Raw genomic sequence first — 12079 nt, forward strand, 5'->3', positions numbered from 1 at the left:
TTCTGTTTCTCTTTACTGCCCTTGGTTGGATTATGGAAATAAGGGTTGCACTGATTTCTGCATTTGAAATCAGGATTCTTCAAATCTGCCAAATATGCCAGGTCAGCCTTGACTGAATGAGTTCCAGGTGAACCCCAGGCAGGCTGTAGCAGGGGCTCCCACCTGTGCTTTGGGGACTCTGATGAGATCACCAAGCCCAGTCCATTCTCAATGGATGGGACACACTGAACTCCCATTTCCAAAGACAATCCATTGCTCCTTGGTTTTTAGCAAAGTAACTCTAGTTTTTATACGTGGCAAAGCAATATGGTAATTTACCTGCCTTTGTGAGTATGCTTAGTGAATGTGACTCAGGTGTTTAAACTCTCATCTGACCTTTCTGCATTAGGAGGATATTAAAGGAAGAGAAAGCTGTCTATACTTTGTTGTACCCAAAAACTCCTGGGGGTAATTTGTTGCAGTTACAGAGTTACTTTTATTTTCTTGAGTTTTAAGGAAACTCAAATATCCACTTTCTGGATCTACTACTATAAAGCTTCCTACACAAGTTTACATCACTCTGAGCAAAATTAAAATGTGAAAAGTCATCATTTACACAGCAGATTGGAACACAGAAAGTCTCTTCTCTGATCACACTTCACCACTTCCTACCCTTCCCACTGAATCATCACGGGCCACTTGCTGTCACTCTGACCACACAGCCATTGCCATTCTCCCAGCCCATGAGTTCCCAACAATCCTGGCCGCCTGTCATTCCCAGCCTGAGCCCGAGCTGCTCATTTCAGTTCTGTCCTCTTGGATCTTCGACTCCTCTAACATGCTGCTTGTGCAAGTTCACGGCCCTGGCTCACTCAGCTCTACCGTCTACTGCTGGGAACACCCAGCCTCCAACCCTGTTGACTGGATCCACTAGAGATCCTTGACTTTAACCAAACCCTCTTTACTTTCTGGCAGTCCTTTTATTGATTCCTTTTTGACATGCTGTATTTTTCTAGATCGACCCTGTCCAATAGAAATATAATGTGAGCCCCTAACTAGAAATTTTAAATTTCCTAGTAGCTTCCTCATTAAAAAGTAAGAAACAAGTAAAAATAATTTTGATAATATAATCCAACATATGCAGAGTATTAGCCTTTCAACAACAGAAATCAATATAAAAAGTATTAATGAGGTAGGTACTCTACATCCTTTTTTTGGACTAAGTCTGAACTCAGATAGGTAGCTTATACGTCAGCATGTCTCATTTGGGGCTAGTGCTCAGTAGCCACATGTGACTCATCACTACTGTACTGAATGAGGCAGGCTCGGACCTCTCCTAATCTCTTCAAACCCTACCCTTACCGTCCTCAGTCTCAGGAAGACCTCCTAACTCATTTTCCAGGATTTGAGTAAATCTCCCTCAAGCGACTCTCAGCCACTTTACCTTGTTCCTTTCCCACCTCAATGTGTATCTGTAGCCACACCCATACATTCCCAAAATGTCTCTCCCTCTTTACCCATTCTTTTTTTTTTTTAAAGATTTTTTTTTTTTTTTTTATCTGAGAGAATGGGAGACAGAGAACATGAGAGGGGGAGGATCAGAGGGAGAAGCAGACTTCCTGTCGAGCAGGGAGCCCGATGTGGGACTCGATCCCAGGACTCCAGGATAATGACCTGAGCCGAAGGCAGTTGCTTAACCAACTGAGCCACCCAGGCGCCCCCCTCTTTACCCATTCTTTTCATCCTTCTCCCTTCTTTGAAAAGAAAGAGCAATGACTAATCCCATCCGTTCTCCCCTTCTCTGAGACTTTGCTCAATCAAATCTCTTTCCGGAATCCTCACTGCTCGCTTTCCATTAACATACCCAGGCTTTGCTCAACCTAGAGATTTGCTTTTGCTGCTGCTTGCCCAAACTACCATTGTATTTGCCATCTTTTTTATTACTTTGAATTTCCCATCATTTACCCAACCCTTTACAACATGGCGTCCATCCTCACTACCGGTTACACTCTCTGCTGAGTTATGAGTGACCTTCTAGTCTCCAAATCCAGGTTCCTTTCTCAGTTATCATTTCCCTTGTTATGTCTTCAGCACCTCTCACTGTAGTCTACCCCATTGTCCTGGGAGGTTTCCTTCTTCTTGACTGCTGTAACCTACACTGTTGGGGTCCCCATTCTGACACTCAGACAGGACTCTTGATAAGCTCCACTTACTCCTTTGAATCTTACACTATGGTTTCATCCTCAGTTGCATTTCTTAGTCTCTCCTGTCTTGGAGGTTTCCTCCACTCTCATGGCCTCAATCATCCTTTCTACTCAGAATATACCCAAATGTAAATAGTCAGCCCTCTTTCCTAAATGGCTAAAAAAACAAATCATTTGATGCCTAAGCTTTAAAAAATTTAGGAAGCATTGTAATTGTCAATTGTCAGCTTCATCTCACCCATAATCCCTATCTCATCTCTGCCCTAGACTGTGTCAAAATGCCCTGCTTTGATGTCATCATGTCAGAACCTGGAGGTTTAAAAGCAAGTGTCCGCTCTATCCCCAACGAACTCACCCTCAGATTTCCTGTTTTTGTCAGTGATACTAATCACTCAGTCATCCAGCTTTGAAATGTTGCCTTCACCCTCAATTTGCTCTTCCTCTTTTCTCCCACGGCTAATTAGTCACCATTCTTGTTGACTAATCCTTCATAATATTTCCCTTTATCCACTCCATCTCCTTAGCAAATTGTTCGCTACATTCACAAACCATCCCACGGCCTCTTTCATCAATTCCAGCACTATCCCTTCCTTGAACTCAACTTTTGCCATGTCTAACAACACAAAATATATTGGCAATCATTCAGCATTTGTAAAATGAATGTCAGTCTTCCCAGCTAGATCTTAACTTCCTTAAAAGCAGGAACAGAATTTTATGATCTCTTCATTCCTGGTTTTACTAGATGAATAGATGACCAATAACTGTTTACTGTTGATAATGGCTCGTTTTCTCAGTAACGTTTCTTACAAACTTTCACTTTAAATATCAAGCTCTGGAAGGAGATTTAAATAAATCAGGTTACCCAAATTAATTTTGCATGCTTCGGGGAACATTCAACCTATAACCACATAATGTGAGAGAGGCGACTTTTATTGTTTTGGAGGAAGCATCAAACTTAGGGTTTGATCTTCTCCCATTAACTCCCATTAACTCACTCCCATAAGACAGATTTCTTAACTTTTAGCTTCTTCATCTGTTATACTGTTATATAGCTACCCAGTGGAGTTGATTATGAAGTTTAAATGTGGTAATAATGTCTAAAAGTGCTTTGAACATTGCCCAGAATCTACGTAAATAGATTACCATGTCACAAAGTACCCAGAATAAACATCCCGTTGATGTTGTAAGATGAATCTTTTGTTAACCTCCTCATTAGAAACCTCCAGCAATCTTAACATGTTGATCGAAACACCTGTTGGGTAATGACTACACCAAACTACTGTTGTTTAGCCGACAGTCCACACTCTCTGCCCATAGTTTATTCTCATAAAGCTCCTGCCTGGTACCTGCCATTCTCAGGCTGTTTGAATAGGTATCCAGAGATTCAGAAGCCTTTTCTAGACAGGTACACCATTTTTAACAAGTGTTAAGCAATTTAAGTGGGGGTTCACTTGGTAGTAGCAGATTTTATGTTTTCTTTGCCTGAAAACCTCCTGTAGAGTCTCCCGTGCCCCTTCACATCATCTCAGAGGTGGGTAAGCCTACTTTCTCTAGCACTAAGGAGTGCCCCCTTTAGCACAAATCATGGTGTCTTATAATGTATTTGTTTCTAAACGTTTCTGCCATGTGAATCTGTGGGTGTCATAAAACAGAAGATTACAACTTATTTGTGTGGGGGGGTTTCTCTTTTTAAACAATTCATTGATTTTGATATCCCTGGCACCACCTGGCACAAAGCCTGGCCCTTAAAAAAAAGTTCTTGCTCAATAAATACTGAATAAATGAACAAAATGGGGAAGAGGCAACATTGCAGATAATGGTGGTGTTTTTGTCTTTTTATTCTCCACCCCACACTCCCCTACATGAAACAGAATAAATGCTAGGAGGTTCCAGTTCCCCAGGCCCTTTAGCCCTGCTGGTCTGGACATAGGCCTAGGCTTACTTCCATTTTTTGCTCCAAATCCACTCAACCACAGGGAGCACTAGGCTTCTGTGGAGACCCCTTCTCCTCCTTCTTCTGTCGCCTACCCTCAGAGGCCCAGGGGTGTCTTGTGTCATGTCTTCTAAAAGATCCTTCTTCTCCACCTGGAAGGATTATTACCTTAGTGCTCTGTTCTCAACCAACTCTTCTAAAACAAAAATCGTTTGGGGAACACCTTTGTACTTTGCTGTTAATGACAAGCCAATCTCTATTGCATTACCCCTTCTGGGATCTTTGCAATAAAAAAAAAAAAAAGATAAAAAGGTTAAATATAAAGATAAAAAGGGCTAATCTAAAGGACTGAATTTCTAATAGTAGAATGTCAGTCAGTGTGACATTGTGACTGGTGATTGGGGCGAGGAGAAGAGAGAGGCTTTAGAGCAGCCTTGCTTTTCCTTTGCTCCTAGAAACCTACTTGTAGAACCAGCTTCACTCAAAAGAGAAAAAAAAAATCTTTGTTTCACACCAAAACATGTTTGTGATTCTCTCCTCTACTTCCTATGCAAAAGTGTTGTTAGAGAAAAAGAACAAATTTTTGCCCCCCAACCAAATGGCAGACTACTGCAGTGTTGTGCATTCATGTCATTGGTGGACCAGGTAGGTGAGGAGTAGGTGGGGATGGATGACAGATCAGCTCAAAAGTAAATTCTCTCTCTAGCTTCAGCTTGCTGAGGGATCCTCAGCTGGGTTTAAAAGAGCCCCCACCCCACCCCTTCAGTGCCTGATTTACTCTCCAGCCAGCCTGGGGGAAGACTGAAGCCAAGGGTTCATACTGTGCTCTGCCACACTCCTTATATCCCCTCCACAGCGTCAGAGGGTTGTCACGGGCTATGTGACCTTTTTGATACTGCTCCTTCAGTTAGTTACATACCTGAGTACGACGGGAGCAGCCCCCTGCTTCTTCAACCTGGTCACCTTTGTTCTCCTTGAGCAAATGACTGGTATCCAATTCTGTAAACCAGCTGGGTCTCCGTGCCCTGCACAGGAAGCTGGCGGCGTAAGTAGCTGCCATTTTCATTCGGTTGTGAGATGGGAATTTTGTGTCTTCTCTTTCTGAAAACTTATGGATGTAACATTCTATAAAGACCATTTGTTGCAACAACATGGATGGACGACCTTGAGGTCATTACTAAGTGAAAAAAAGACAGAGAAAAACAAATATGGTATGATCTCGTTTATAGGTAGAATCTAAAATAGCTGAATTCATAGAAACCGGAGAATGGTGGTTACCAGGCTTAGATGGCGGGGGGGGGGGACCTGGGGAGATGTTGTTGGTCAAAGGGTATGAACTTGCAACTAGAAGGCAAATAAATTCTGGAGACTGGAGACCTAATGTACAGCATAGTGATTATGGCCAACAGTACTATATTATAAACTTCCAAGTTGCTAAGAGACTTGATCCTAAATGTTCTCACCACAAAAGAAATGATAATTATGTGCTATGACAGAGGTGTTAGTTTAGTGCTCTGGTGGCAATCATATTACAATATGTAAATATATCCAATCAACATGTCGTACACCTTAGACTTGTACCATGTTAAATGTCAATTATATCTTAATTCAAAAAAACATTTGTGACTTGCCTAATTGGAGAATAAATTCTTCAGCAAGGCTTCTATGCCTTTTTCATAATCTGGTGACTGGAATATTGAAAATACTTACATTATGTATCATATTTGAAGGACCGTGGCTTTGTTCTTTTGAACTTAATTTTTTTTTTTTGTTTCTAAGTGAAAGAGGAAAATAACTACATGAGAAATGTGCTGCAGATTTTAAAGCTATATTCCAGATTTTTAAGTCACAAAAGGTGAGCGAATAGATTATGCTGTACAAAATGGTTTAATCCAAATGTCAGCTCCAGGGACTCATGAGACAGCTACTAACTTTTCAGTGTTGCTTGTTTTGGAGGAGGGCCATGTCTTTACAACCTTTGGCATTGGCTGGGTCTCTGGACCCACTGCCATGCTTCTGAAAGTACCACTTCTCCAGGACCTCCGTTTCCATCACTGCTGCCCCTTCTCAGCAGGGGGACATGTGTATGGACTGAGATACACACCTCTAGGCCACCACTGAGGCATGAAATTTGCCAGTAGGGCACCAAGATGCACACAATCAGTGCCATCCACAGGAACAGAACAGGTGCTCTGAGTCCTCTGTACTTGCCGTTTTGTTTCAAAGTCACAGATGGTGTAGCCCAGTGAGACACACTCATAGAGGTATGGTCGCGGGAGATTCAACAGCCTTTTCTTCTCTGTGAATTTATGAACCATCCTCAGGGATGGAAAAGAGTCCTCCAAAGCCAAATACAATGGCAGTGAGTGTGCTGACCAAAGCCCTGTGTCTACTCACTTGTGTTTGAGAACCCAAAGGCCAGGTGAGACGTGCAACGACCACAGCTTTGAGGAATGAGGCCCGCGGCAGCCCCCCAGCGGCACTGCGGGCGTTAAGTGTGTCTGTGGGCTGGGGGGGTTGTCTTCTCTCCGCAGCTATTGACCTGCTCTACTGGCGGGACATCAAGCAGACCGGGATCGTGTTCGGGAGCTTTCTGCTGTTGCTCTTCTCCCTGACCCAGTTCAGCGTTGTGAGCGTCGTGGCCTACCTGGCCCTTGCCGCACTCTCCGCCACCATCAGTTTCCGCATCTACAAGTCTGTCTTACAAGCTGTGCAGAAAACCGACGAGGGCCACCCTTTCAAGTGAGTGTCCCCGCCAGACCAGCCCTTGCCCAGCCTCTCACGGGACCCCTGCCCCCTGACTCTGTTTCAGCTCCCGGGCGTTTGGGTGATGTGTCGCTGGGAACCGACAGACCTCTCAGAGTCTCAGAGTCCCTTGAATGCCCTGACTTTTAATAGCTAATATTTCTGGTGAATTTCCAAAACGCCCTCAGTTATCCCTATTGTGACACTTATTGCTGTATATTGAGTTTTTCTATTTTCATGACTGTGAATGAATTAATAAGCATGTTTAACATAAGTTTACATATGATATGAATATTTTCATAATTATTATTAATAGCAATCATAATCCATTGTATGGGTACAGCGTTTTATAATTTAAGGAGTGGTCAACATGAATCCTCCCAACCCTGTGAAGAAGGCAGGGCAGTGTAATCTCTATTTACAGGTGGGAAAACAGATTCTAAGAAGCAAAGTGACTTGCCCAAAATCACATGGCCAGTAACTAGCGTAGAGTCAGGACTAGGGTGTTTGGATTTTTATTTCTATGGTCTCTGGAAGCTTAATACCACAGGGCCAACTTTCTGAGGGGTGCAAGGTTCATGAACAGTCTTATAATGTACCCTTCTCTGCATTTTTATACTGGGGAAATCTGGAATGAACATTGAAAAGGAGGAATTTTTTGTTTTGTTTTGTTTTGTTTCTCTTTTTTTTTCATTTTATTTAAATTCAATCAATTAACATAGACTGTATTATTAGTTTCAGAGGTGGAGTTTAGTGATTCATCAGTTGTGAGGGAGGATTTTTTTTAAGGCAATATACTAAGAGGACAAATGAAACGGGGCAGAGCTGTCAGCTGCACGGCACCCACTCCACCCCAAGTTATGTCCCGACTCTGGCTTGGGAGCCCGGGGCATGGCAGCACTGACTGGCAGGTCCGCCTGGCCCCCCGCTGCTGGCCCCAGAGTGCGGGCTGCACCACGGGTGGCTTCCACTCCTGGAACGGAGGGACAGTTCTGAGCCTTGCAGTTGCTGCGGCAGATGGTTCTGGGCCAGAGCCAGTCACTCACCAGGGGGCCTCTGAATCCTCCCTGGCTCACCTTCACCGGTCAGCGGAATGAAGGCCGTAGGGCCCCAGGCTCTTAAAAGGGGGAAAGATTCCTGTGTCACGGGGACCTACTGACAGAAAGGGAAAAGGCTGTGTATCTCCCTTCCCAGCCTCTGGTTCCTGGGCCTCGGTGTTAAACAGTTACAGTCTAAGCCCTTGGGATGCATTAGGCCTTCTTCTAATGTAGAGTTAATGGGTCTTCTGGGCTGTAACTTGGCTATCCAAGTTCCCACCCAGGAAGGTGAGAGAAGCGAAGTGAAGTGTCTTCATTCCAGGGTTATATCGTGCCTCCTTCAGTGGTCCCAGCCAGTGACCAGGGTTTCCATCTTCAGAGTCCTCCTCTGCCCCAGCCTCTGCCCTCTGCCATCCAAGGAAGGCTAGTTTCTTTCACATTCTTGGCCCCCAAGACCATCACGTCCAGTTAGCTCAACTACTTTATCTTCTTATAGGAGACACAATAAAAAACTTTCTTTTGGTTGAGTTGTTTTTATCAGTAAAAAGAATATCTGACTCAGTACATTTTGGATCAAAACTTACTATCTAGACAAATCAGCATTTTTCTGTTTTTTTCCTAAAGAGTATGAAACCCGTAAGATTTCAGGGTAGACTCTCTAAAATTCAAACCAAAATGCTACTTTACTTTTTTTCATCTCAATTTACAGAGTTAGGTAAGCACTGTAAGAACTCTAGAAATAACTTCTAGGTAGATGATGTGGTGCTGTCTTAGAACTGGGGAAGGGAAGAAGGAAGGGAAGATGGACCCTCTGTGGGGAGCATGGCCAAACAGGAGGATGGACTATTTGAGGAGCCTGGTTCATCTAACCATAATCACACGTCATCGTTTGAAAAATTGAAAAATGTGGTCACTAAAAATATTGCTCTTAGTAGAAACAGTGAGCTTTTGAATATGGCCCAGGTCACTTGAGTTTTCAGAGCTCTCTACCTAAAACCTGGAAGTATTTTCCAAAATTTAAACATGGAATATTAAAGTTTTGATAGTGAACAATAATTGGCAGCTAGGATTTTCAGATACCTCAGTTATTTAAAAAGATAATCCCTCTCCATGCAGCCGAGAAGAAATGAGGACTTTCACAGCTACCTAGTGGGCCAGGGATGTCTGGAGAATTCAGCAGATGAGCTGATTTGGGGCTGACTTCTCTCTGCTTCCAGCCAGTTGCTCTGTCATGCTGTCTCAGGGACATAGAAATAGAGCGCACCACGAACAGCCATGATTCCCAGGTTCCCCCGGGCGCTGGGGGTGGGTGTGTGGGGTGCCCTGCAGCCCCCAGAGGTGACCTGGCTGTGTTCAGAGTGGGAGAAGGAAAACTCAGCTCTTCGGAGATTACCTCTGATGGGGCTCTCTGTGGGGATGGTTTCTTGACAGGACCTACTTGGAGCTCGAGATCACCCTTTCTCAGGAGCAGATCCAGAAGTACACAGACTGCCTGCAATTCTATGTGAACAACACGCTTAAAGAACTGAGGAGGCTCTTCCTTGTCCAGGACCTGGTGGATTCCCTAAAAGTACGGTTGCTTATGTCATTCACTTGGCGGTCTTGAGTTTCGTTCTCCCTAAAGGTATACTGTAAACCACCACAGATTAGAGAATAAGAAGCAAGTGCTAATTGCATTCTAGAGTGAGAAAACCTCCAGCTCTGCAGTCCCGTGGAGCTCATCCAGTCCAATCCCCTCATTTTACAGATGCCCAAACTGTGGCTCAGAGAGCCTGAGACACTTGCCCGAGGTTGCCCAGTGAGTCACTGGCAGAGCCGGGATCAAACCGAGGGCCACACAGCTTTTAATTCTGTACTTTTTACAACACACCAGGGCATCCGTCCTTACCATTTTCAATTCCTCAGCCAATTTCCTAGAATTAATTTAAAAAAAAAATCTAGTTTGGGGGAATGTGAAAAACATTTGTGATTTTTTCATTGAAAGAAACTCTGGACTCTGCCAGTTGAGACGTGTGAGAGTCCTTACATAGTGTGGGCTGTGAGACGGAGCCTCTGAAGCGGAGGACCTCAGACACCTGGCATTACTCCTGGCACTCTCACTGAACTTACCAGGGTTCTTCGAACGCAATGCTTTTCCCACCCTGCAGTATATGTAGAAACCTGAAGTCAGCGAGTCATGAGGCAGCTGGGCCCGAGCGAGGTTGTTATGGGTTCCCCATGCTCCCAGAACGCTTTGTACACACTGGGCGGGGTCTTGTAGCAGGGCTGCCCAGCGACTGTTGAAGGAAGGGCAGAAGGAAAAGTGAGTAACGTGGCCTGGCCCCAGAAGATGCTTTCCTGGAAGAACATCTTTCCAAGTAATGACTAGAGAGAGATACGAGAGAGATTGTAATTACTTATTCTAGGGCTTTTCAAGTGATGTTTCTATTTGTATGTGTAATGTAAAAAGAATGGGCTAGAGCAGAGGTCAGCAATCCTTATTTGTAAAGGGCCGTATAGTTAATACTTCAGGCTTTGCATGCCTGAATCTCTGTCCCAGCTACTCAGCTTTGCCATCATAGCAGGAAAGCAGCCAAACACAATGCATAAATGAATGACTGTGGCTGTGTGCCAATAAAACTTTATTTATGAACACCGAAAATTGCATTTCATATCATTTTTACATATCACAAAATGTTATGCTTGCTTTGATTTTATTCAGCCATTTAAAAATATAAAATTCATTCTTAACTCACAGGCCCGAAAAAAACAGGCCAAGGGCCAATAGTTTGCTGACCCCCGTCTTATTATTTCACTGAGTCCTTCAAATCTTCTAACAAAGAGATCCAAAGGGTTCTGAGAGGAGTGAAGACTAGATCCTCTTTCAGTAATTCTGCGATGAGAATATAATGCTTACATTTCCTATTGAAACCATGGTGTATTTTCCCCCCGATTTTAATCTAAAAAAAGTCAATGAAATAAGACTCATCTGTCACAAACGGTTTTAGAAGCTCTGATAAACATTTTGTCCTTCAGTTTGCAGTTCTGATGTGGCTCCTGACTTACGTTGGCGCTCTCTTCAACGGGCTCACCCTGCTGCTCATGGGTAAGGACAGATGAGCACGTTATGTCTTCCTTCACACGCTCCGTCAGCATGGAGCTTCCTAGGCCATTAGCTGTGAGCGTGTTGTCATAGGTTCCTAGGAACAAACGCCACATAGCACAGGGCATTTCTCTGACCATCATAGTTAGTTAGAGAGTATAATATATATTACACATTAATAATGAATTCCTTAGTCTGAAGTATTTTTTTTTCCTCTTCAAGCACAACAGTTTTATTTGGTTTCCAATCAATATCTGTTTGCAACAGACAGCTATGGACAGAAATTCATTTGTATCGTGGAAGGGTTCAGTCCACCCTCATTCCAGGAATAATGGCTTAATATCTGTAAAAGGCTCAGCGTCCCTTTATTTTCCTGATGGACCGCCCTGCCATCTTTTAGCTAAAATGCTAGCTGCTATAAAATAATGCTATAAGATCACATAATTATATAAAAATGTATCTAAAAGCTTATTCTCACTGATAACTCTCAGAATTTTAATACTGTATTTGTTTTTCATCCCAGCTGTGGTTTCAATGTTTACTCTACCTGTAGTGTATGTTAAGCACCAGGTAAGTCCTGTGTGATGTCAAATATTCACCTTAAATTTTGACCTTGTGACCTTTGGATGTGCTCATGATTTCTTCCTCTTTGTAGGCACAGATTGACCAATATCTGGGACTTGTGAGGACTCACATAAATGCTGTTGTGGCAAAGTAAGTTACATCGAGCGATTCCTAAAAAGGAGAGACTGCCTTAGGCAGACGTTTGTGGGGATTAGAGAGAGGTAATAAAGGGATAATAAAGTAGTAAGTTGATTTATGATCATTCACTTATTTGAGTCATGGATTCACATCTTTCCCAATCATATTACTTCAGAAAATAAGTATACATTTTAAAACTCTCAATTAAATAAAGCTTTCAGTGGTTTACTTTAGGTATCATGATGAATGAGTTTTAATAAGTGAATGACGTTAAGTTCTGTCTGGGAACTGGCTCATGTCCAAGAACAAGATGGGTTGGAGGAAAGAAGGAAGCCTGATTCAGAAAACTAAAATTAATTTCTAACAGTTTAATTGAAATAAAAACAATCAAGTTAAC

General features: G+C 43.1%; 1 protein-coding gene across 5 annotated transcripts in view; it reads left to right on the plus strand.

The window, feature by feature from the left end:
- Positions 1 to 12079, plus strand: part of RTN1 (reticulon 1) — a 381779-nt gene that overhangs the window by 365483 nt on the left and 4217 nt on the right. For all 5 annotated transcript variants that reach the window (XM_034993216.1, XM_034993215.1, XM_034993217.1 and 2 more), the window contains 5 exons: positions 6651 to 6858; positions 9330 to 9468; positions 10914 to 10983; positions 11504 to 11550; positions 11636 to 11694. In XM_034993216.1, the coding sequence (XP_034849107.1) occupies positions 6651 to 6858; positions 9330 to 9468; positions 10914 to 10983; positions 11504 to 11550; positions 11636 to 11694 (523 nt within the window). The remainder of the gene's footprint in view (positions 1 to 6650; positions 6859 to 9329; positions 9469 to 10913; positions 10984 to 11503; positions 11551 to 11635; positions 11695 to 12079) is intronic.

The sequence above is a fragment of the Mirounga leonina genome, unplaced genomic scaffold (genome assembly GCF_011800145.1).
Source record: "Mirounga leonina isolate KUSES-001 unplaced genomic scaffold, KU_Mleo_1.0 Mir_82, whole genome shotgun sequence".
NCBI lineage: Eukaryota > Metazoa > Chordata > Mammalia > Carnivora > Phocidae > Mirounga > Mirounga leonina.